This window comes from Scardinius erythrophthalmus (assembly GCF_964197995.2).
Source record: "Scardinius erythrophthalmus genome assembly, chromosome: 10".
Classification (NCBI taxonomy): Eukaryota; Metazoa; Chordata; class Actinopteri; order Cypriniformes; family Leuciscidae; genus Scardinius; species Scardinius erythrophthalmus.
In genome coordinates, this window is record NC_138230.1 from 36,130,947 (window position 1) to 36,157,719 (window position 26,773).

Below are 26,773 nucleotides of genomic sequence, written 5' to 3' on the forward strand. Positions count from 1 at the left end.
GCCAGAGATTGGCTGCTTAGTTGTAGCCCTTTCAACAGCCTTGGGGCAATGGGTGACAAACTGTCCACACTGTACACAGAGTGATAGGCTGGCTGCCCTCTTCTGGGTGAAAAGGAACTACATTCTCTTCACTCATAGAGGATACCACACAGTAGGGCTGCACGATTAACCTTTATCGCATCGATATTGAGGTTTTAACTCCCGCAATAACCTAACCTCAGGAGTCTGAGGTTTTTTCCCCCACCTCTGACATTTGAGTGACAAACCTATTAGCCAATCAAAATGGTCGAATCTCGCGTTCCTGGCTTGCTGGCCAATTAGAAATGGCAATGGAAAGTTACAAGGTTGTATGCAGTGCACCGTATTTCTGTCAGCAGCAAAGCAGCTAACACACAACGTGTAGGCTACCTCGAATTGTGCCAATAGAAAAAGCTTGTAACTGCGCAGAAATGGCCGAAATATGCGACCATTTTTTGAGAATGTGCGAGTTAAAATTTTATGTGGTCGCATTTGTGCGAGTGCATGGTCATGTAGCCTACTAAGTTAAATTCACGCATGAATTTTCTGCATTGAACTTGTTTTAGCGCCCGCCAAAGTGAATTTTTGTCCCGCCAAAGTATTATTTGATCGGTGAGTAATGTAGATGAACTGCTGCGCTTGTGAGTGACAGGGCGCATGTTTAACAGAACGAGCAGAGAGAGAGCCGGTCGCGCGCGCGCGCATTCTCTCTCTCTCTCTCTCTCTCTTCGGAGCCTGGCGAAAGTAAACAAGACTTCACAGTCTCCAAACTAAGCGCTGTCTTGCTCTCTCTCCCTCGCACAAAATAAATCGACACGGTGGTAAAAGGTCGGAAGACCAAAGTTTCATGTGGATCATTCGGAGATTTTTTTTCCCCCTGAATTACCGCTGGGTGTGAATTGTGCTAAATAAATTGAACTCAAAAGCGTTCCGGACATTTAACTGACAAAAAAAAAACTCTTTAATTAAACGAAAAAAATATCCAGTGATGAAATGTTTTCTGTGTTGACAGAAATCTTGGATGTCCATGTCCTAACTGCTGGGATAATCACACAACGCGCATGACACGTCCAATTCGCGAACTAATGACTCCTTTGAACCGATTCATTTTAATGAATGGTTAAAACAACTGATCTTTCCAACAGTGAACTCAGGAGACGTCTGAATCGGTGTATAACTAATCAGTAACACTTTACAATAAGGTTATATTTATTACATAAATTACATAAAAAGTACAGTTTTAAGCTTTAAAATAAATAAAACCAAAAAAATCGAAAATCGCACCGCAATCGCAATATTTGTCAGAAAAACCGCAATTAGGTTTTTTCTCAAAATCGTGCAGCCCTACCACACAGGGCATAAAATTAACACTGAAACACTCGGCAAGAGCCAAATGCAAGTAAAAATCGCCATTGGCCAGTATATGAAATGGTTTCAGTTGGCTGGTAACATTTTTATAAATTCTAAGAACGCAATGTTGTGAGAACATGAATGTGAACAAATTAAAAAGTCATGAGAAACAGATGAAAAACACATGAGTACAGTATATCCAACTAACAAACAACAAAAGACAAAGAGAAAATCACTTACTGCTCTTCTGAATAACTTTTTTTTTCTTTTTACTTTAATAAGGATAAATCTATGTTTAAATACAGTGAAAACTATGCAGTGATTATTTTACATTTGATTACTTTATTAAAGTTATGTACCTAAAAACTTAGGCTACTGTTAGACCTACCTGAAAAACATACCTGAAAAGCAAGCTTATTTAATTTGATTCTTTGTTGTGTTGTATTTGTTTGTGCTATTACTGACTGTTTATTGGTCTTTAATAATGTTTTAAATTGAGGCTAGTAGTTTTAGCTATGGTATCGAAATTGGAATAGAGAATTGTGAATTTTCACTGGTATATAAAATTTTGGTGCCATAACTGCCTGTTTTTGCAAAAACAGTTTCATGGCTAGTAAAAAAAATATTTATGGCCGTTAAATTTTCTCATTGGTGTGGCAAAAAAATTAGTTTTAGGCCCTGCCCATGATTCCACAACAGCAGTTCAAGATTAGTATGACATGCCGATAATCAGCATTTTGGAACAAGCGTGAATGTGATATTGCTTTTACAACAGTTCAATAACTGTCCTTAAAAATGGTCATTACTCTCAACAAACAGATTCTGGTTTGTGAACAAGCGGACTGGCAGAGTAATAAGACAGAAAAAACGACTCATGCAGTGTTGTATTCTGAAACATGGTTCCGCCAAACAGACTAGAGAACAGGAACTAACTAACTGAACACCAATATCCCCCGGTTTCACAGACAAGGCTTAAGCCTAGTCCCTGACTAAAAATGCATGTTTGAGCTGTTTTAACTGAAAGCAACTTGCACTGACATATCTCAAAATATGTCAGTGCCATTGTTTTGTCTCAAGATGCTCACCAGTAATGTTTTTCTTTTCTTCTAAGGCACGTTTATAAAAGCAACTTAAAGGGTAACTAAACCCCTGGTCAGAGCCTGACTCCACCCACTGGCAAAATTTGAAAAATGCTAGAAAAGTGGGCAGACCCCAGCGGAGATACAGGGGACGAACCGTGAGCGGGGGGGCGTGCACCTGAGAGTCCTGCTGTCAGACTGTCTAAAATGAAGAGTTTGCTCACAGGGTCGCAAGACGACGTAAATATGCATCTGATGAGTATTATCGAGTTGATGTCAATAGCGCGCGCTTTCTATATGCATATTCATATTTTGCCGCTGCTATGTGAAAAAATCCAGCAAAATGCGCCGACGCGTTTGTCGACCCCAGAGGATTTACTTTAGCCTAACCATAAATTGTGATTAAAATATATATGATCACTCACATCAAGACGCCGCTGCGGTGGTGGAGTCCATGCAGGATCGAGGAGCAGCGTTTGGCACTGCGTCGCTGTTCAGCGCGAGCTGTGTGGAGAAGCCCATTTCCACCTCTATTGCGTTGGAAAAGCAATTCCGCGTAAAATGCAGGTTTTACACTCACGGTCTTCCAGGCCAAGTGCATTCAATCACTGGCGCCTAATTTCCAAGTCTGCTGGAAAGCTATGCAGTCCAGCAGTGCGGTTGCACCCAGCAACACTACTACACCATACTGTACTACACCTACCACTGTACTAAATACAGATAAATCTACGCTAGCTCATCCAAGGGCGTGGTTCTCCAGTAGCACCTCAATGCAGTACACAAGATCCGAGGGGAGGAGTCGGATCTTATATAAGGGGTGGAGATCAGTAGCTCGTACCAAGGGAGGGCGTGGTGAGCTGGAACCTGCCTACGTCACGCAGTACCGCTTACGTCACGCAGTACCGCAACATCCAATAGGAAAATTTGACTGCAGTAGCCACCGTTCAACCTGAAGAGGGCAGCACTCAGACGTTTTTACACCATATTGTAGAATTAAAACACTTTATACCCAAATGTCAAAAAAGTTACTCGAATCAATGAACAGCACTAATAAAGCCCCATTCTTACAGATCATTAACTAAAAAAAGTTGGTTTAGGGTTTAGTTACCCTTTAAATGTCCTAATTAAACTAAAGTCTAATACTGGCTTAATCTAAACCCTGTCTGTGAAACAAGGCCTATATGTTTTAGTCTGCATACATCAGCCTTATTTCTCCCCATAGGAACATGTGAGGAGGAAACTTGTGTTTTTATCTCTCAGTGGGGGCTTTACAATATATAGGCTTTTAAATTGCTAAAAATGACACAAATGAAATAAACTACAACTGTAACTCTCACCCCAGTTTCACAGACAAGGTTTAAGACTAGTCCCAGACTAAAATGCATGTTTGAGCTGTTTTAACTGAAAGCAACTTTCAGTGATCATAAAATATGTCAGTGCCATTGTTTTGTCTCAAGATGCACACCAGTAATGTTTTTTCTAAGGCAAGTGCTATATAAAAGCTCCTTAAATGCCCTAATTGAACTAAAGCTTAATCCTGGCTTAATCTAAACCCTGTCTGTGAAACTGGGCCTCAAACTGGCTTTCGAATCAATTCCTGCAATAATATCAACGTAAATGTAAGTTATGTACTGAAACACTGTAAGTGAATGTCTCCATCATTTCAGCGTTGCTAAGCGAAATACTTAGTAGTATATACATAAAAAATATTGTTAATATTTTATAAAGAGTGGATACTTACGGTATTATATTTTATCAAGTTCGCGGGACTTTTACTTTGAAGTGCCGTTTATCATGGAAAATCCCTCACGTCATCTCGCTTCACGTCGTCGTTGTTAGCGGCGGCGGTACGGAAAGAGAGATAGCAGCAGTGCTTCCTGAAAGTCCAAATAAAACATGCGTTATTGCTGTTTTCTTTAGGTTTTGAACAAACAAACTGTTTGAAATTAGTCGGAAAATACCCATTCATTTCAATAACAAGAATATGGAGCATCCGGTGCCCAAAAAGTAAGTGAAATGGCCAGCTCGGCTAACCAGTTATCAACCAAGCTAATATTTACAGGCCTCATCTGACCAACCAAACTGAAACTTTAGATAAGTGAACGAACTAGAATAGATTGTGTGGTTGATATCTTGATGTTTGTTATTATATCTAAAAAATGAACGCTTGAACGTATTCTGACCCACAGTTGTTATGTTAATTGGTATATCTAAGTTTGTGTTACATTATAACTGCGAGTGTCTGAACCCATGACGTTTAATGCATTACATAAAGTACGATTGTCTTGTTCATGACAGTAAGCTGAAGAAACTCAGTGAAGACAGTCTTACCAAGCAGCCAGAGGAAGTATTTGATGTCCTTGAAAAACTTGGAGAAGGGTGTGTACCACTCTTATACTTAAGTGATATTGAATACATTTTGTATGAAATATTCACATAATGAATTCTTTTTGGTTCAGATCATATGGCAGTGTTTTTAAAGCCATTCACAAGGAATCAGGCCAGGTGGTGGCCATTAAACAGGTTCCTGTCGAATCAGACCTACAGGAAATCATCAAAGAGATCTCCATAATGCAGCAATGTGACAGGTAAAGCAGCTCATGAATTAATAATAATAATAAAGCATTTTATTAATACATTGTTATTGGGCTTAAGTAATTCCCAATTTCTCTATCCTTGTATTTTAACAGTCCTTATGTGGTGAAGTACTATGGCAGCTATTTCAAGAACACAGATCTGTGGATTGTGATGGAGTATTGCGGCGCTGGATCGGTGTCTGATATCATCAGACTGCGCAACAAAACGGTAAAATATGAAAATATTAGTACTATAAATACACTATACAGATTCATCCCATGCTTAATAACACTGTTTTTTTTTCTCATGACAAGCTCACCGAGGATGAAATCGCCACCGTCCTCAAATCCACCTTGAAAGGTCTGGAATATCTCCATTTCATGAGGAAAATCCACAGGGACATCAAAGCTGGGAATATTCTTCTCAACACAGAAGGCCATGCCAAACTAGCTGATTTTGGAGTGGCTGGACAACTTACCGTGAGTATTAAACCTATCCGCTTTAATGTAGAAAAATTGCATAAATTATTTGTTAAAGGTTTGGACATTACTGATCATTTATTAGTTTTAGAATAATAGTAAAGTCATCGAAAATATAGAAGAACCAGCTTTTTTCTTGTTTGTTTGTCTGTTTGTACGTTAATGTATTTGCTTTATTGGTCCAGTTTCTTTCTAAATTAGTTCCTGTAAAGATTACATACCAGACTGTACCATCTCTACTGTAACATGGTCCCATATTAGCAGATAAATAAGATAAACATTAAATGTATTTAATAAAAATGTAATTCAGTTTAAATTCAGATTTAGTAAAAAAGCCAAATCATCCTTAAAAAAAGTTGGTTTTGAAAAAAAGAAATTTACATAAAGTAAAAATATGACAACTGTTTATGTTTGACTAAAAAACTAATTTAAAACATTTAAGGATAATCATTTAGATCAAATGTTTTTCTCTCATCTGTGTTCTTCTAATATATTTTTCGGTCAAGTTTGTCCAAACTGGTGGTGTAACGTTGCATGAATTAATGTAATCATGTCTATTTATACTGACCACAATAGGACACAATGGCAAAGAGGAACACAGTTATCGGAACACCCTTCTGGATGGCACCAGAGGTGATCCAGGAGATCGGATACAACTGTGTGGCTGATATCTGGTCTCTCGGCATCACGTCCATAGAAATGGCTGAAGGAAAGCCTCCTTATGCAGACATTCATCCAATGAGAGTAAGTGGAACACACTGAGAAGTCTTTGACTTGAAATTTTGACAAGAAACTGGATGGTGACTCTTGTTCTTTTGTGTCATCAGGCTATTTTTATGATTCCCACTAACCCTCCACCCACGTTCCGCAAGCCAGAGCTGTGGAGTGACGAATTCACAGATTTTGTGAAGAAATGTCTGGTGAAGAACCCGGAGCAGAGAGCGACGGCCACTCAACTGCTGCAGGTGTGGGAAGAGCCTTTTATTGCTAACTAATAATTCCTGTTTATGATTCTTAAAGTTACTAATTCACTCTCTATTTGAGTTTGGGGGGTTTTCATGAAGTAGTGTTTATAAACATCTAATATACTTTGTATTTTGTCTGTTTGGCAGCATCCCTTTATAACCAATGCTAAGCCAGTGATCCTCCTGCGGGAACTGATCACAGAAGCCATGGAGATGAAGATCAAGAGACAGCAGGAGCAGCAGAGAGAGCTGGAGGAGGATGATGAGAACTCTGTGAGTTGCATATCAGTTGTTCAGTTTACGATTAGCTCAGCATTTTAGCTGATGTCATATGTGACTGCATTCTACAGGAGGAGGAAGTGGATTCCAACACCATGATGAAGTCGAGTTCGGAGAGCGACGGCACCATGCGGGCCACGGGCACCATGAGCGACGGCGTTCAGACCATGATCGCGCACGATGGCACCATGCTGGAGTCTGACCTGGGCACCATGGTCATCAACAGTGATGATGACGAAGAAGAGGAAGATCTCGGCTCGATGAGGAGTGAGCCTTTATGTCTTTATCTTTTAACTATCATTTTTGTGGCTCTTTGAGAAATGTATAATCTGATGTTTTATCCTCTAAATAGGAAATCCTACATCTCAGCAAATTCAGCGTCCATCCTTCATGGACTACTTCGACAAGCAGGACTCAAATAAAGCTCAAGAGGGTTATAACCACAACCAGCAGGACCCGTGTTTAATTTCCAAGACCGCTTTCCCTGATAATTGGAAAGTGCCGCAAGATGGAGATTTTGATTTTGTAAGTGCTTTGATGGGTTAGTTTTCTGTTAAAGCTACATGATTAATTGATAAAGTTCGCAATCTCAGTTTAAACACCCATGCAATCTTATTTCTAAATGACAATGATACGGCTATGTCTATTAAACTTTTGACGATCACAGCAGACCCAGAGAGAGCAGTTGTCATGTATAGGTATGAAACTTACAGTAGCGATCAAAATAGAATAAATCACTTTTCGAAATGAACTTGACGCTTTAAATATTATATCAATTACATTATAACACCTGACCTGTAGGTGGTAACAAGTGACTGTTAAAATTAACAATTAACATTTTGTCAGAGCCTCCAGTAAACGACGTTATTTAGTTTAGTTGTCTATTCAGATTTGTGATTGTGATCCTCAATTTATCCAGAATCGTGCAGCTTTATTTGTATGCATGAAGCTGATTAAACTGAATGAGTTTTTCTGTCTGTGTAGCTGAAAAACCTTGATTTTGAGGAGCTCCAGATGCGTCTCACTGCTCTGGACCCCATGATGGAGCGAGAGATTGAAGAACTGCGGCAGCGCTACACGGCTAAAAGGCAACCCATTCTCGACGCCATGGATGCGAGCAGAACTTCTAAACGACTTCACAGATGCTGAAGCTTCAAAGCTGGCTGGCCAGATCTTATGTTCCCTCCTGTGTTCAATCTTTGTACTGATGCATCTTTTTCTAAACTCCTGCTGTTTCTGCATTTGAAGAAGGTCCCAGTGGATGTATCAAACAAAACATCAAGAAATAATACTTAATCAAGAATTATTATTTTTTTGTTCTTCTTTAGAATTCAAAGGTCACATGTTAAAATATTATGAGTTCATCCTAAATAGAGATGATTGAGGCTCACCCTCACAATATTATGAAGTTTATGCTTTCTCTAATTTCCAAAAACTATTTCAGCCATCTCTACGTCAGTGGTTAATACTTTCCTAATACTGTAAATGAAGCCAAGGCAAAAATAACTGTGATAATGTAACGTTTTGTGGCTGAATTCATAAGAAATGCTGGTTGAACTGCTGCAAAGTCATTTTTAGGTGTGAATGGATTATTAAACCAAAGACAATCAAAAGCAGACAATGCCTTAGAGTGCTTGTTAACCCTCTTTTTGGATCACCAAGCTTTAGGTTAGTATTCTGCAAATATGGGACCATGTTACAGTAGGGATCCTTTTCCTGGAATTAATTTAGAGAGAAACGGGACCATTACTGCAGCTATGCTTCCCATTCCATCAAATTTCCTCTTCAGCACAAAGTAAGGTTTGAAACATCTGTCCACAGCTTTGTACATATGCATGGCTTATTTATGCTGAATGTCACTTTCTCAGTTTCTGAATGTTTCTGTGTTGTTTTCACTGCCACTGGCTCTTTGATAAAGTGTGGCAAATGTTTGTGTGAGGAAGTGAGAACTACTTTTCCTGTGCCCCATTTTAAAGTTCTTGCTTTATCTCAGGGGTTGCTCGGCTTCGAACTCTGTCTTCTGGTCTTTTTCAAAGATTTCAATGCAGTGATTTTGTGTTTCTCTTTATGGGAATGGTACCATCATTACTTGGCCTATTGAGTCTCTCCATACCTACCATAAGCAATACGGCAACTCAAGGACAGTAATGTAACAATGCCAGTAATGTGAATGGCCTAAAATGTTGCTGAACCTTTTGAGAAAAGGATGAATAGTTTTTAAATGACTCTTAACAATGTTTATTCCCTGATTGTGGACTGACAATGTCTATGAATCTGAGCTGGTTTGAAGTATAGTCAGTTAATAATTTGTTTTCTTTCTTTCTTTCTTTAAAAGATAGTTAGGGATGTTACCAACCCCTTACATTTCCATCAGTTTGTTTTATACTCTGACATTTACATAGGCACGTCTTTACTGAACACTCTAATTTATTTTGCATTATTCATATTGTATGTTATTTTTTGCACCCTGCATAGAGTTTTTGAATAAAGGTCTGTTACTTGTCTCATTAATTCACATGTGGACTTCTTTAACAATATATTTTAGCTATTAAATATACAGAGAAACCTGGACACAAAAGGGAAATTAAAATTATGATTGTTTCTAGAAAATTAATACAAAATGTAGTCTAGTAAAATCTAGTTGTAATCTTTTTGAAGCAAATGTCTATGTATCTATTAAATTGTTATATTCGCTTGTGCAGTAGTTCAAAACAACTTAACAGTTTGATGTTAAAAAAGCATAATACTTTGATTTTAACAAAAAATTCCAAGTAATTAAGCGAATTTAATTCGGGAATTAAAACTATCCACTCCACTGCCTTTCGTGAAGATGAATTTATCCACTGGTTATACGAATTACCGTAATCACTCTATTACACAGACTCTGATTTAACATGAACTTCTTCCAAGTGCCAACATCTATATTTAGCGCATGCATAAATATTCGAAACTTATTTATTGTTTGTTTTAACGTGTATATTTTAACACGTTAAAATATACACGTTTTTAACGTGTATATTTTATACAAGTTAACGTTTGTAACGTGTATATTGTTTTAACGTGTAAATTCTGTCTTCCAATTATTTCCTTTAAATCTTAGTTATAGTTCCAAAATGTAAATGAATAGGCTGCATCTAAACTAAAGCCTCTATATGCGGGTTATTACGGTAGGAATCGCTGACGCCTACTGGAAGTGACTCTACAAACCTGCTTGCTTTTACACTCATTCATCAGCTCCACTGGAAGTTAACTTGTGATCTTGTGGTCTCTCAGTGCTCAAATATGTCTGCGGTTATTAGGAAGATCATTCACACTGCAACAGCTCCTGCCGCGATCGGGCCCTACAGGTGAGCAGTCAGATGGTTATGTTCCTTAATAATAAACGCACACGTGACATGCTCTAGCATATGGATAAGTGTGTTTTAACCATAGACTGTAAAAAGAGTTGTACCTAAAGCACCGACAGTTATGCATTAACAGTCTGTCTAGAGCAACACAAGGCCTGACATAAGTTGCAGTGCAATATTTGTTCGGGGCGTGTCTTTAGACAGCGCTCTCTGCAACTTTGTGCTTTAGATTTTTGTGCGAATTTTCATACTGTTCAGACGAGATGTCTTCTGTTCAAAGACAATTCCCATATACAGCTAACGCCCCTGTTAGACAGGGCATATACAGGTAAGATTCTTGTCCACCAACTTTAATGTTAGAACACATTTAGATTCCAAACTTTTTTAAATTGTATAATTGGGATTGTACTATGCATGCATTATAATATGATTTTGTAATGATACTAGAACTGTTTTATCATTTTAACACGGGGGCTTTAACCCCCAATATAAAAAAGTTTCTCTGTAGCACTAAATTTTTGTAACTTTAATTCAATATTGGCAAATAAAAAAAATGGACAGGTTTTCAGATTTTGTTTTAATAGAAAATATTTTGCTTAACTTGAATGCCATTACAATGGGGGTGTTTGCGTTTCGACCAATAGACAGTAAGAGGAGGTGTCAAGTTCATTGATTTGACCAGAGGTCAAGTTGGTATTTTGCTTGTAGTTTGGCATTTCTGGCAAATTTATATATATATATATATATATATATATATATATATATATATATATATATATATATATATATATATATATATATATGTATATATATATATATATATATATATATATATATATATATGTCTTATGTTATATACCGATCTGGAATAATTTTTTTAAAAAGAAGTCTCGCCAAGGCTGCACTTATTTGATCAAAAATACAGTAAAAACAGTAATATTGTTTTCTGTTTTCATTTATTTTAATTTTCTATTTTAATATATTGTAAATATATATTATAAATGCATGATCACAGAAATCATTCTAATATGCTGATTTGGTGCTGAATTATTAATAATGGTTCTTTTAATGTTGAAAACTGCTTAATATTTTTTGTTGAAACCGTGATAAAAATCTTTTTCCAGGATTCTTTGATGAATAAAAAGTTCAAAAGAAGTTCACTGTCATTTGTGTTCAATTTAATGCATCCTTGCTGAGTAAAAGTATTACTTATTATTTTTTTTTAATCTTACTTACCCCAAGATTTTGAATAGTTTACACAAAAATATTATGCAGCACAACTGTTTTCAACATTGGTAATAATAAGAAATCTTTCCTGAGAACCAAATCAGCATATTAAAATGATGTCTGAAGGATCATGTGACACTGAAGACTGAAGTAATGACGCTGAAAATTCAGCACATTAATAAATTAAAATTATATTAATAGATATACAATAATTTTAAAATGTAATAATAATTGTTTTACTGTATTTTTGCTCAAATAAATGCAGCTTTGGTGAGCAGAAGAGACTTCTATCGAAAACATTTAAAAATCGTATTTATTCCAAACTTGACAATACATTTCACTTTATGATCAGCTGACACATCATGCAAACCAGCACGAATCAAGAGATTTGATGTGTGCGGTGACCAACGATCCTCAGTTTCCTTGCAGTTGTGCAAACCACACACTTCATTAACTCCATTATATAACTTTCTGAACTAGTCTTGTATTAGACACATATTAACTTGGACTGTGATCTCAAGCTGAACTTGCATGTGATCTTGGTGTTCTACAACACTACAGTGGGATATCTTATCTATCTATATAATATCCAGTATCCAGTTTATAATTAATAATATCCAAACCGTTAAAATAAGATCCTTAACAAGGCAAGTAAACTTGATTGGTTATTACTGCAGTGTACTGGTTATACCAGCAGAAGGCAGACGAGGACAACATTAAAGGAGAACTCCGGTCAATTTTAACATTGAGCTAATTTTTTTGTACATTTGGAGTGCTAACAATACAGAGAACAACGACAAAAATCGGTGTTGCCTACACCGAGTTATTCTATTTTTAAAATTTGCACCCTGTTGACTTCAATGGGGCAAGTACTAAACCTGCTTTTAGCCTCTTAACATCCTTGATGTGTCATTACAAGTGCACAGAAAATGTGAGTGATTTCTTCTGAGTGAACACGAGTGAATATGACTGCAGTAGATGTGAAAGATATGTATAAAAATTATGTTATTTAAGCCAGCGCAAATACCTGTTTACATCCTGTTTTTCGGTTGAAGTCCAAAGTAGTCGATTGCCGAGTTCACGCGCATAGGTGTAGTTACATATGATCACGCGCGTGAACTCGGCAATCGACTACTTTGGACTTCAACCGAAAAACAGGATGTAAACACCGATATTTGCGCTGGCTTAAATAACATATTTTTTATCCATATCTTTCACATCTACTGCAGTCAGATTCACTCGTGTTCACTCAGAAGGAATCACTCACATTTTCTGTGCACTTGTAATGACACATCAAGGATGTTAAGAGGCTAAAAGCAGGTTTAGTACTTGCCCCATTGAAGTCAACAGGGTGCAAATTTTAAAAATAGAATAACTCGGTGTAGGCAACACCGTTTTTTGTCGTTGTTCTCTGTATTGACAGCACTCCAAATGTACAAAAAAATTAGCTTAATGTTAAAATTGACCGGAGTTCTCCTTTAATGAGAGTAAACATCCCTTTTCCTTCACTGTTAATTCACATTTTAAATGATGTTGCTTCTATATTCAGCCAGGCTGTTTTGGTGGACCGCACAATGTACATCTCAGGACAACTGGGAATGGATGTAGCATCAGGACAGTTGGTGGCAGGAGGAGTGCAGGCTCAGGCCAAACAGGTGACAAAACACAGCACCCGTAGATCGTTTTTACATTTAGATGAACATAGTTTGGAATAAATGAATCATTCACAATAACACGTATTAGAACTTAAGTAAGAGTCCATTTTAATTTCATGCTGACTTTAATACACAAAGTAACATGTTTATTACACAAAGTAGTCATTTTCACTAAAATGGGACACATAAGTGCAAGTTTCAGTGTTTTTTCCTTTCAACTTTTTAGGCACTCATTAACATGGGGGAGATTCTGAAAGCTGCTGGATGTGGATATGAAAATGGTACGTCATCGAGCATCACCTACATGTCAGTTCTTTCATGCAAGTTTTTAAAGTCTGCTTTTTTCTGTTTTTTTTTTTTTTTTTTTTTTTGCAGTTGTCAAGGCCACAGTATTGTTGGCAGACATTAATGACTTCAATAACGTCAATGATGTTTACAAGCAGTGTGAGTATGAATGAGTCACAATGGCATAATTCACGACAGAGAGTCCCTAAACATACAACCACAAGTTTCCCTTAGTTTTAGTGGTCTTGGTAATTATAGAAAACCTCTTGGGTTTGATATTAATGTATAATGTGTTAATTCTAAAAGTGTAGCAAAAAATGACTATCAGTGTGTCCTTAAAAAGTCTTAAAATATCTTAAATCCCTTAATGTAAAAATAACAGGGTTTCTTTCTGCGGCTACTTCACCCATACAGTATTGAAGGCCTTAAAAAGGTTTTAAATCAGAGACAAAAGCCTTAAAAGGCTAGTTTAGCAAAAATGAAAATGGTCCCATAATTTACTCAGCATCAAGCCATCCCTTGTGTTTATGACTTTCTTCTTTCTTTCAGCCAAACACAATCAGAGTTATATAAAAAAATATCCTTGCTCTTTCAAGCTTTATAATGGGAGTGAATAGAGCCTCTTTTTTTTAGCTCCAAAAAGCGCATCCGTCCATCATAAAAGTAATCCATAAGGCTCCAGGGGGGTTAATAAAAACCTTCTGAAGCGATTAAATTAAAATGAAAAAGTAATGGTTATCTGTTGTAAGTTGTATTGTCAAACTTCTGAAGTGTTGCTAATACCACTCATTGTGTTTCTCCCTAAACATTTACATTTAGAGAACATATTGACATTGTTTTCCCATTCTTAAATCTTAAATTTACCTGATAAAACCTGCAAAAACCCTGAATAAGGCCTTAATCAGCATTAAAATGTCTTAAATCCACTATTGAAAGGTCTTAGAACTGCAACCACCAAACTGAAACAGCAGTAAAGACTTCGGTTTCATTATCACTCTTTGTTTTTTTGTAATCGTAAAGCCGGTCTAATGCATAAAACTTAATTAAAAAAGAAGAATGATACTCCTCATATATTACTATTTGTATCCCCATATAAAAATGCATTTGTATTATTATTATATATTTTCAGTCCAATATTTAGTTTGTTCACATTGAAGCCGATGGAAATGATGTGCAGGTCTTAAAATTGTTTTGTAAAGGTCTTGAAAATGGTATTAAAAAGCATTATATTGGAAGTTTTGATACCTGAAACCTGCAGATACTCTGGGTGTCATATGTTGTGAAATTAAAACCAAGCATGACTTTTGTCAACATACCTTCCCTAAAAAACCTTCACTTCCCATCCTGCTTTCTGGCGGTATGGATTAAGCAAGTTATTGATTATTCAGATGTTACACAATGATGTGTCTGTGCAGCCCTGGGTATTTCCTCTTTAATAAAATGCTGATGGGTAATCCTATCCTGTCTGCGTGTAAAGAGATACAGTGCAACTCTGTGAAACGAAAGCCTCCTCTCTACGAGTACAACCCATCATCCCTGCCTCCTACCTCACAGAACTTTCCATGATGCGACATGCAAACCTAGAGTGAACAAATCCTCAGATTCATGTAATTTATGATGCAATGAATAATACATATAAACACAGGGATAAAGGCCTGTTCACACCTAGAATGATAACTATAGCGATTAGCATCCACACCAGCGGACGATGTCGTTCTGTTTATTATAAGCGCGTGCTCCAGTTTTGTCGTCTGACACTTTAAAAATGCGTGAGCTCTTTAAAGCAGGATGGATTCTGATTGGCTGTGAATCTTTTTGTCATTCATCAGCTGGGAAAAAAATCACTGAAAGTGATTCTAGTGAACCATTTTTGTAGTTGTGGTGTGAACTCTGCTTTTCTTTTACATTTAGAATTTTACATTTTTCATGTCACAAGAACTGCAGTAGTCAACCATGTAAGATGAAGGTGCTTATAGATAGTATATAGCTTATAGACACAAGGTGTCAAATTTAACCTTACTGGCGGTTTTGTTCAGCTTTGTCATCAGTAAAGAACCTAGAGTTTCCCATAGTCTGACTTTCTTTTTTCAATTCTCTTAGTTTTCAAGAGCCATTTCCCAGCTAGAGCTGCCTATCAAGTAGCCGCGCTGCCCAGAGTAAGTATTAAGCGCAGGTTAGTGGTGTTTGCTAAGGCAACCAGCTAACTACACACTACCGTTCAAAGGTTTGGGCTCAGTAAGATTTTTTTATAGAGAAATTAATAAGTTTCTTGAGCAGCAAATCAGCATATTAGAATGATTTCTGAAGGATCATGTGACACTGAACACTGTAAATTCAGCTTTGCCATATAAATTACATTAATGAAAACAATCATTTTAAACTGTAATAATATTTCACATTTTTGATCAAGTCATTTTTGATTAAATAAATGCAGCCTTGGTGAGTATAAAAGGCTTCTTTCAAATACATTTGAAAAAAAAAAAAAAAAACGTTCTCCAAACTTTTGAACAGTAGTTGTAACTATTATATTTTGGCATGTAACCCATCCAACACTGTTTGAGCTATGGATATGAATGATACCTCAAATCACATGACTTCTAGAGGAGAGGTGCACTATTCCTTTTTTAAGTGATCAACTTAGGATAAAAAGGGAGAAAATCCCATAAACTTGCATTGAAGGAGGGACCTGCAACATACATTATGGTAGAAACCAGAATATCATTAAGACTTAAGGTGAACTCTTTTTACTTGAGCCAGTAAGCAACCACATAGCAACACCCTGGCAACCACCCTTGCATCGTTTCAGTGACTTTTGCATGGCCACCACTCAAATCTTCTTCTGAAAATGTACAAATCTAGTTGATTATATATGATTATAATATATTAAGATACAAATATTGCAATAGAATATATTATTTTGTATTCATACCTCATTTTAATTTCACTTTGTTTTACAGGGGGGGCTTGTTGAGATTGAGGCAGTCGCTGTGTTGGGACCCATCACAGACGCCTCCTGACTATATGACCCCAATATGCGTCACAAATTGTAAATATAGTTTTATGGAGACTGCATCCAAGATTACAAAATACAAAGGAAATCACCAATAAAAGCATTCCTTTTCACGGGCAATATCTTCTGTTGCCTTCTTGCTAATATTATCATGAAATTGAAATTTTACTATTACTTTGTGAATTTACTATTGATCTTTCATCATTAAATTCACTTAATCTATAATAGCAACCATTCAAAACCCAGTTCAAGTTAAACTTTATTTTTAAACTCCTACAAATCTGTCATTATCACACCACAAAAACCATTTCCTCCATTTTCAAAGTTTAGTTCAATCTGTTGTGTTTGTTGCAGGAAAACATTTGCATGTAATAAATAAAACAAATAAAGGCCTATTTTTCAAATATGTTTTTTCCATTGTCACTGTAAATGTATATAACATGCATGGATTTTACTGATCACTGTAACATTTTAGTTGATTAAAATATTGCATAATATAATTATATAAATATATCACATTTACTTTCACAATTTTCATATTTTATTTGGCTTTTTCGCATCTTTATCCAGGGGTAAAGCCACTAAGAAGAGGCACCAATATAAAATATTAATGACATTGAAATCTCTAACTAACGCCAGCAATTATTATTTACCTTGTGTTCCTATTCTGTGAATATAAAGACAGGCACAGAGTCTTTGAAGACCAGTTGGTCCATTTCTTGGCAACGAACAACCAATAATAATAATAAATAAACTAATGTTCTATTGTATTCTTAAACCATTCATGTGAAATCCTGATTTTATTATGGTTGAATCTGGATTCTGTAGCAACTGTGTCAATTGTTGCACACTTAACTATCTTCACCAGAGGCTGAAAGAGATGAAGTGGTAAGGGAAATCAATCAGATGAGACATTTATCCTCAAGAGATACTGACATTTTTAGGTCTGTATTGAATTATATTACCCTACTTACCAGCTGCTTCCTCTGGTGGGGAGGAATCTGCCTGGTCCTCAGTTGTGTTTTCTGTGAAAATATAGATTTATCTAATTAATTGATTGATTTAGGCTTAAAAAATAAAATAATATTAAAATAAACTGAAATTGTTCTACATATTATAAATTTAGCAGTCTTCTGAGATTGTTTCTTCAGGACTTGCCTGTGTCTTCTCTGGTTTCTCATGTTAGACTTACTAAAATTAGTTTTTATTATTTGTTGCTGCATTCTGGTATGTATTCTGTTCTGTGGTTAGACATTATGAATTATGTCAATGTCAAAGTTTTTCCACATTGCAGCCAAGATATTTGCATCGGTGGATAAATTGTCATTCACATTTGAAATTCAGATAATGAGGCATGTTGTGGCCCTCACCACCATTAGGATTTGGCCAAAATAACAATGGTTAAAGATGAAAAGAATGCATACATTTTTTATTCAATTATTTATTGCACAGGTTTTCAAACCCATGAGACTTAAAAAATGGGTCGCCAGGATGTGTGTGTGTGTATATATATACACACATTTTCCTAAATCATCTTGGCGACCCATTCTTTAGGTCTCAGGTTTGAAATCCTGTGCAATATATATATATATTACCCTACTTACCAGGTGCTTCTTCTGGTGGGGAGGAATCTGCCTGGTCCTCAGTTGTGTTTTCTGTGGAAATATAGATTTATCTAATTAATTCGTTGATTTAGGCTTAAAAACCTCACATGAGGCCTGGTCCCGCCTTTCATTGTCGTCACTCCTTCTTTTATCCTTCTGGAAAGAGATGCACCTATTGACCGGCCAGGGACCAGAATCAGCCGATTTTCCACATGCTCGGCCCAGACCGGTAATCGTCCGGTCAGTCTCATGTTTTTCCGATTCCAAGCCGGTCCGTTTTGTTGTGAAGGAGTGACGACAATGAAAGGCGGGACCAGGCCTCATGTGAGTTTTTAAGAAAGGCAATAATGTCAGCTGCGCGTTCTCGCTCTCATCTCTCCGACCACTCACTCGTCTCATCCGCTCCAGTTAAATAGTGCTTATATTGCACATTTTTGACTAATTTCTGCAGGTTTCACGCTCACACCAAAAGCGCGCACACCACTGATCTGTATAAGTGACGCGCACATAAAGCCGCCTCTCAAACAGTTTGTGAGTCGCAAGTACCAAAATGAGTGGCTTACTGCGCTAAACGGTCAAATATACACAAAATTATGTCAAAATACCCGTCTTGCCGAGTATTCAGTTAAACGCAGTCAGTAAATAAGTTGAGAAAATGCATGTATAACGCATGAATTTTGGATCCGTGCATAAGCTCAATCTCGCTGCTCTTGACTGAATAACTTTTGTCATTTTAATTGTAAGCATTTATCTGTATTTGATTTTTACAATGAATATTATCCCGTGTTATTTTACATTTGGTTACTTTAATTTCTGTAGTATTTCTTACCTGAACCTACTGTAACTTACTGAAAAACTTAAAGCTGTGTTTATTTCATATCTCTCTTTATTCTTTTATTTATTTGTGCTGTTGTTTGCAATTTGTTTATTTGTTCTTATTATAATACAGATTTTTTACTTGAGTTCTTTTTATGAAAATAACATTTTGCATTGAAGAAAATTTTTGTTTGTGTATGCTTTCAATTATAGTTCTTAGAAAGAAAATCGGAATCGGCAGGTCACTTACACACACACAAAAAAAAATCGGAAATCGGAATAGGCCAAGAAAATTGCAATCAGTGCATCTCTACTTCCGGAGCTCTACCGTGGGACTCGAGACCGGCATGGGGCGCAGGTGTCGCTCATTAGCATTCGCTCCACCGGCCTTGCTCCGCTCCCGCAGCTCTCGGCCTCACCCTGTTTCACACCACTATATGATTGCTTCCGAAAACTTAGGCAGTGACTTGTTGCCTCGCTAACTTTACAGGGAGCGTCTGGGCACAAAGGTTCCTCACGAAACTGATTTCGGACAGACTTCTGAGGCAGCGTAACGGTTTAATGATCTGCAGCAAAATAGAGCGAGCTTTGGTGAAAACTAGGTGAATATTTTAATGACTACAATAGTAATTTCTCGCTAGAAATGAGATAAGTGGAAAACATTTATCAAAAATGTACATTTACACACAAACTGACCACCAGCCGCAAATTCCAGACACCATCTTTAATTTTCGCGCTCAACTGACACAGAATGGAAAGCACAGGATTGTGGGATATCAAAGGCAGCACATGATAGATCTATGCTGCCAACAAAAATCTATCAAATGAAGGTATCTCAGGAGACAGGAAGTGAAACTAACACTAAATGATAGAATATATAAAACTAACTGCATATGTATGATAGAAACCCTCAGTTCGGTAACCAGGGCTGGAATGTGAAACTAAGCAGGGCAGTGTTGTACTCCTTGATCATGGAACAGTTAGTAGGACACTTGTCAGGTAACTAGAGCTAAACAAACACACTATTACCAATTTAAACCACTGCCATCACCTTTCACTTGAAGTGTAAAGTTAAGTATGAATGTGTGAAATTGTTGCACAAGGTGTTTTGCATCTAGAGATACGTCCCTGGTAACTAGCAAAACCATTTGCATACACAAGCACAGAACACGAGGTATAATGTATCTTGATCTTGAGAAGAATTAGTTTAAGGACCAGTTTTTTGAGGACACTTCACTCACTGAAAATGGCAGAAAAGTGACTTTAGTCTTATTGTCTAAAAATTTGAAACGTACCACTTGGTGCTGGTTCTTCGGTATTTTCAGCTGTCATGGAGGGGTTGGATTCAGCAGGTTCAGACATGATGGCCTCGGGAGCAGCTGCTTCTGGTTCACTGTGAGCTACTGCAGCTGTAGAGCTCTGGATTTCCTCTGAGTGAACAGGAGCTGCACTCGATGTCTGTGGAGATTCCTTGGCTGGAATTGTCTCACTGTCTGCTGCAGGACCACCATTTTCATTACTTGTCCCTTAGAGATCAAATATAGAACAAATATTTTAACCAAGTTTAAAAGCATAATAAAAAATTACTTTAAATAAAATAAACATTAACTAAAGAATAAAATGGAAGACTTTAACTTGTTTTAATTCATCTAGTTGCCGAATAGGTTTAGGAATCGAAAATCAATTCCCAATTCTGGAATTGGATACTTAAGGTCAGGAATCGGATACTTGTTATTTCGATTCTGCTTATCGAATCCTGTGAGCGCATTTTAATCTTGTTTTAAACCATTCAAGCGCAAGAAGACGCGAAAAGAACAATTCGGTAATTGTTACTCACACGCTGTTTTCTGTGCTGGGAACATCAGGAGCGCGCACACAGAAAGCTGCCTCTCAAATAGTGCACGAATAGCCTACTGAATTGAGTTCTCTTTTGAGTCGCCTTACGCTTGAATGGACAAATACACACAATTAAGTCAAAATATCCTCATAAACACAGTCTTTTTAAGTGAACATAAACAGTTGAGAAAGAAACCGCATGTGTAACAGTATAGGCCTATTGGATCCATGCATCTGATCTTAAAGTGACAGCAGCCTAATAAACCTGCTGCCATCTGTGCAGAAAAAGAAAATCACTCACTGATCTTGACTGAATAACTTTTGTAACTTTAATAAGGATTAATCTTAATCATATTTATAAAAAGTAAACAGTGTTGTTTTACATTTGATTTTAATTTCTGAACTTAGTTGTATTTATTTGCGCTATTGCTAATTTGCTCTTATTGTATTACTTAGTGTACACTTGTCCTTATAATGTTAATTATTTATAGTTTATAGTTATTTATCTTTAGGCTGCTGATTTTTTTTCATGGTATTCAGCTGCAACAGAATGTTCTCCAAAAATACAGAATAAATATGTTTGATATCTAAATGGTTGACTTCTTTTTTCTTTTCTTTTTTTTCTTCATATTTGAGTCGAAACTGGGAATCCATAAGATTTGGAATCGATAAGCAGAATTGGAATTGGAATCATTAAAATTCAAACAATACCCAACCCTATTGCCAAGGCAACATTTGTAATTTTCTTTTAGTTTAATTTGAAGTACTCAAATAACTAAAACTAAATAAAACTTACCACTTTATAAAAACTACATAGACATAAAAAAAACTAAAAAAAAACACAAAATTCCTAAAACTTTGAAATTACAATAAAAGCAAAATATAAAACATCTAATTCAAAATATTAACAAAAGCCATAATAGTATACCAGTGATACTAAAATCACACTGATTTTTCATTTAAAAAAATCTAATATAATATTAAAAGTGGTTTTAAAGAAAAACAGAAGTGTTTATTATTTCCCTCATATTATCGATCACATACAGTATGTTAAGGCATCTTACATGGGGTACAACTAGGCCTGCATAGAATCTGTGACCACAAAATTCCATAGAAAACTCCACAAATTACCACCGATTCAAACAGCCATCATTCACATGTGTGTTCATTCACATTCCATATTTAATTGCATTTTAGTGTCACCGAACAGAATTACAAAAATAAATGTTTTCAGACAGGTTACCGCAAGCCCCCATCACACATCTCAATTTCAATGTTTAAAAAAAATTCCACACCTCAATTTAAATTTATTTTAAAAATGTTTTCATCTTCCAATCTGAGTTCAGTATACTCAGCAGCACATTTTACTATATTTAAATAATTTCCACAGAATTCACATTTCATTAACAGAAATATGAAAAATATTTGTTATGTCATTTCTCTCCTCTCATCTTCTGTGTAAAGTGTCGATAAGGTTCAAGAGAACTCTTTATAAGCCTACTTTAAATTCAACAGTTACCCCCAAACTAAAGCTTGGTATAGTCTATTATTGAGGCTGCCACTGTTAATAATTAAATGAAAATGAAAGAAACTGACTTTGACATCCTGGTTAAATAATGAAAACTAATGTAACAACAGGTGCTGAAGAAAATGGATGTATTAAAACAGGCAAACTAGCAAAGGTTTATGACATAAGCCATCTGTGATCTAAAGTACACAACATTTACATGAAACCTTCTTCACAGATCCGGGATGAACCCACTTTGTTTAATCCATTAGCAGGGTGACATGCATCACCACACCTGAAGGAGCACCTGAGGTGTGGAGGACCTCCTCTGATCACCACAATGTTTTTCCTCAAATTCCATGAAATCACCATAGAAACACTGTGATGGTTCAAGAAACAAACACAACAACAAAACAAAATACAAATTTCCCTAATTTGTTTGACAAATTGAATTCAATACGACTAAATTCAAAATTCTATTCAAATGCTGTTGTTATTTGTATAGCACTTTTTTAACACGTATCAGTTGATGAATGCTCATGAGATTGCAATCAGTCATCATCAATTTTTTGTTAAAAGGCATGTAAAACATATAAAGGGAAGAGTTTAATGAGTAACCGTAACCGTAACCCTTTATTTAAAAGCATTTCACCATTTATAATCAAATTTCTGGTACTGAAGTGTGAAATTTTGTTCCTCTAGCAGCTCAATGCAACCCCAAAGTTATGTTTGCGATAAGGTAAAAACACTATAAATAAAAACATCTGTCAGATGCTAAATATAAGATGTAAATGTAGCCTACGGGAACATAAAAATGGAATGCATGATAGTTATAAAATAACTACTGTACATCACAGTGTTCCTAATGTTAATAATTTAAAGCCAGTTATCAAATTGCTATTTGAAATTTTCACCTTAAACATAAAAACATAATTTTTCTTGTAACTTTCAGTTAAAGTCTAATGGTTCAGGATCTGGGCATAGCGTTTAACCTTAGGTTCCACTATGGGGACTTTCAATGTAATGAATACTGTAAGTTTCTCTATGAGAGACACTGGAGTCAAGTACTGCATGTCGGGCTGATGACAGCAGTCTGGATAGGGATCTTGGGTGCCTTACACAAATGTTGAGGGTTCAATTTCAAGTTAGGTTGACCCAGGGTCCGAAAAGTAACTAATTTACACTGCAAAGGTGGCGTAGAAGCACTTCTGAAGTGGCATTTCAATTGAAGATTGCAATCTTCCTCTCACTTTATGATCAACAACGCATTTTAGCATGATCAAATAGACTAAATACCAGACATTCTTCCTTCTCATCATGAAACACCTTGCAAATCAACAATATTTGACAAAATATAGCTCAAATGTGAAATTTTGGGCTGTATAGTCTTACCTGATGTGCTCCCGTCATGTTTGGTGTTGGGTCGTGTTGTGTCTTGAGCTGTGGTCTGAGTGCTGGAAGTGCATCCCATCGTGTCTTCCTCTGACAGGACAGGAGTGAGTAAAGTCAGGCACTTTGGTGGTGAATGTTGTCGTGCCCAGCGTCGCGCGTCGACTTCAAGAGGAGGAAGACTGCGCTAATTTAAACTCGATAGAGGCAGCAGTCATTCCCTAACCAGGTAACACATTGGGTGAGTGTGTGGGAACGACAGTCATATGCAAACCAGCCCTTATTCTCGGTAACAGGTCACACGGTTCAATGTAAAACAGCAGTGAACTCCTGTCTTCTCTGATTAAAATGATAAGTATTTTTGTTAAGAAATTATATGTGACACTTTATGTTTTAACCTGAGCTCTAACAACCAAAATAACGATTTAAATCCGATTACATGTGTTTAATGAGAAAGAAAATGTACTCTAACTTTAAATATGACATCACATTGTCCCTTTGTAATGATTTTAGCGACATCTACAGGTGACTTCTGGAGTAGCACTGGCCAACCCAAACTGAATGTCATAAAAACTGTAACTTGACGCTTATCTAAATCTACAACTATAGTGATAATGTTAGTGCATAGAGAATGCTATATGTCTTTGTAAAACTCACCGCTAGTATTTTTGGTTACATTAGGTCCTTGGGGATAGTTCTTTTAAGATTAGAAAAGTTCTTGGTTTTAAATTAAATAGTCATAGGCTACTTAAAGTTCAATTGTCTGTAAACACACATTAAGTGAACTTTTTAAAATGTCAGAATTCATTTCCCCAGGGCCCCATCAACTTTATGAACTCCTAACCCTAACCGTAGGTGGTAAAAGAGACACACAACGAATTCAAGTTAATCACAGCTGTTCCAGAAGCTGAGGTAAATACTAATGTGCACAGTTTCATGCACATGAATGCAAAACAACACCATCATAATGTGACAAAGGTGAAACAAAACTCTAAAGGGTTTTAACATAATTAACGACAAAAACTAACAAGAAACAATTATTTAAAATACCATTGTCACACAATTGTTGCAATTAAAACAGTAAATAAAATAGCAGGCTCTAATCGCTTAGAGTTTTTTTTTATTCTTTTTCTTCAGAAATATATGAAATGAAACCGAACAACCACTTATGAGACGAGAACTGACAAAGGCTGAAACAAAGGGCTATATACACAGGGAACACTAGGGATCATCGAGATAATTAACAAGACACAGGTGTAACACATGAGGGCAAATCAAACACAATGGCAACAGATGAACAAGAACACAGTGCAAACCCAACTGAGGGTAGGCTACATTTACACAACAGCAATGTACTAAAACCGTAAACGTTTTCCCTTTGCATTTTTTCGCATACAGACGGCAACGTTGTCAAAACGATCCTGTTCACACTGATCTGTGAAAATGACTAAAAACACTGTAATATGCATGCCAGGCCAGTACTTTTTGCACTTTTTCAAAAGTTTGCATTTTTAGGCCCCCAAAATGCCATTGTCGTCTAAATGAACGGCCAAAACACATAAAAAGTGTTCTGTTTTACAGTGTCGCTTAAATGGCCCCTCAAAGTCCAAAAACACAGGCAGGACAACCATCAAATGTAAAGTCACACAGGTAATTTTCAATTTCAGTTTATGTCAGTTTATTTTTATTCACTATAAATTAAAAGATTACTTCCCAAATCTGTTCATTTTATAGTATTTTACTGTAAAAATAAGTAAAACTTAGATTACATTAGATTACCGTTTTCAACAGTAAGAGAACTTACTAACACGTTTTACTGTAGCATTTTTACCGTGTTTTAATGATACACTTGTGCAGCCTGCAAACACTGTTTTTTTTTGTTATCATATTGAAGCACTCCTGAAAAGTGGTACAGGAAACACTGCTACATTTAAATTTTATACTGGGATAATTCCTTGGTAGATCCGCCCCTGTTCATTATGTGCCATATAAATCTCAGGAAACATAGGACCCTGGGAACAGGTATATGCTCCCACCCAGTTCACAAAGCATTTGACTAAAATAGATATAATCCTGTCGGATATGTCTGGGATTGCATATTGTTTGGTAAGCAGGTTCTCCAACTGCCCACTCCACTTGGATTCATCATGGATAAAGAAAAAAATGAAATAAAATCAATAAGCGGAAACTGGTTGCAGAGTTAGAATCCCTGAAAAAAGCCTGAAAGACAAACTTTATGTTGGCTTGTTTTAAAGACAATGTGAAGTATTTTCTAAAAAATTTAAATCGTTTGAAGTAAGGTCAGAATATATGCGGTTGTAGGGGGATGCTATTGTTGCTATGCTAGGATATTCTGGGTGATCTTCCATAACTTTGCATCAGTGTTAACTGGCTGAAATAAAATAAGTTGTTTTTTAAGATTTTATTTTAGTTAATGTTTGTTTTATTTCAAGTAATATATTTTTAATGGTTTTAGTTAACGATAATAAGTGGTCCACAGACAGACATTCACACCTCTGTTAATAACAGAAACTCAAAATTTGTTTGCAAACTGAATCAGTCTCAGTGCTTTGATATTTTGCCTTTGTTTTTTTGTTTTTTGCGTATTTGTTGCTCTTAAACTTGATCCACTAAAACGTGTGATTTATACTCTTACAGGGTCAGAGACATTTAGAATCTGTTGAGTGTCTGGGAACTGGATATTGACATTTTATTTATTTTTAAACAGTAGATGATTACTTTGTGATAATGCAAGTGTTTTGCATATTCACATTAATGTGTGTGCCAAGCCACAAACTACGTAAGGGTTAGGGTCCACATGCCAGCCATCCTATAAATAATTTTCTGCTCTTATTGCGTTAAAATAATGAGGACATTTATATTTGTTGGTTAGAGTTAGGATTACAACTGAAAACCGGGCATGAGAAGCGTTTAACTATGTTCTGTTTGGTGTCTTGAGACAAATTTTCTTAACATTGACTAAATGACATAGATAATATGCTTTAATCATTCTCTATAAAAAATGTTTAAGGAACACCTAATATACAAGGATAAATGCAATGAATTTAGTGGTGTAGATGTTTGCCATTCATTTGGATTTGTTATATTGTGTTTTTGCAGTGTTCTGGGGATAAATTGCCTACAAAATAAGCAAAGGCTCGATCATGCTTTTCTAAACGTGCGTGCATTTGTACGAAAACAGATCTTTCAATGCAAAAATGAGGTGCAAAACAAACATTTTGTATGCCTTTTTAATACAATATGGAATTTCATCCCTTTAGGCCTATATGTCCTCTATCATGAATTAACTATAATGATGAATGAAAGTTATTTTTTCTCTTCACATACAA

General features: G+C 36.2%; 3 protein-coding genes across 5 annotated transcripts; 2 read left to right on the forward strand and 1 right to left on the reverse strand.

Moving 5' to 3' along the window:
• The first annotated feature begins 4,226 nt into the window (after nucleotides 1-4,226).
• On the forward strand, nucleotides 4,227-9,254 carry stk3 (serine/threonine kinase 3). Its single transcript, XM_081377263.1, has 11 exons — nucleotides 4,227-4,454; nucleotides 4,746-4,826; nucleotides 4,907-5,035; nucleotides 5,138-5,252; nucleotides 5,339-5,503; nucleotides 6,080-6,247; nucleotides 6,331-6,468; nucleotides 6,616-6,741; nucleotides 6,819-7,014; nucleotides 7,100-7,272; nucleotides 7,732-9,254. The coding sequence occupies exons 1-11, from the start codon at nucleotides 4,432-4,434 to the stop codon at nucleotides 7,894-7,896; spliced, it is 1,479 nt and encodes a 492-aa protein (XP_081233389.1). The 5' UTR covers nucleotides 4,227-4,431; the 3' UTR covers nucleotides 7,897-9,254.
• Nucleotides 9,255-9,908: 654 nt separating this feature from the next.
• Nucleotides 9,909-16,679, forward strand: rida (reactive intermediate imine deaminase A). 3 transcript variants are annotated; one of them, XM_081375771.1, is made up of 6 exons: nucleotides 9,909-10,094; nucleotides 12,871-12,976; nucleotides 13,203-13,257; nucleotides 13,352-13,420; nucleotides 15,362-15,417; nucleotides 16,219-16,679. In XM_081375771.1, the coding sequence occupies exons 1-6, from the start codon at nucleotides 10,030-10,032 to the stop codon at nucleotides 16,276-16,278; spliced, it is 411 nt and encodes a 136-aa protein (XP_081231897.1). In that variant the 5' UTR covers nucleotides 9,909-10,029; the 3' UTR covers nucleotides 16,279-16,679. The 3 variants fall into 3 exon arrangements, with proteins under 3 accessions (XP_081231897.1, XP_081231899.1, XP_081231898.1); XM_081375772.1 differs by lacking the exon at nucleotides 9,909-10,094 and adding an exon at nucleotides 10,153-10,422 and having other exon boundaries at nucleotides 16,219-16,672; XM_081375773.1 differs by lacking the exon at nucleotides 13,352-13,420 and having other exon boundaries at nucleotides 9,933-10,094.
• On the reverse strand, nucleotides 16,513-23,920 carry LOC308696857 (uncharacterized protein). The gene is made up of 5 exons (XM_081375770.1): nucleotides 23,427-23,920; nucleotides 19,987-20,217; nucleotides 17,876-17,926; nucleotides 17,246-17,296; nucleotides 16,513-17,142 (listed from the first exon to the last, which is right to left on the reverse strand). Exons 1-5 carry the CDS (start codon nucleotides 23,503-23,505, stop codon nucleotides 17,123-17,125), a joined length of 432 nt encoding a protein of 143 aa, XP_081231896.1. The 5' UTR covers nucleotides 23,506-23,920; the 3' UTR covers nucleotides 16,513-17,122.
• Nucleotides 23,921-26,773: the final 2,853 nt, after the last annotated feature.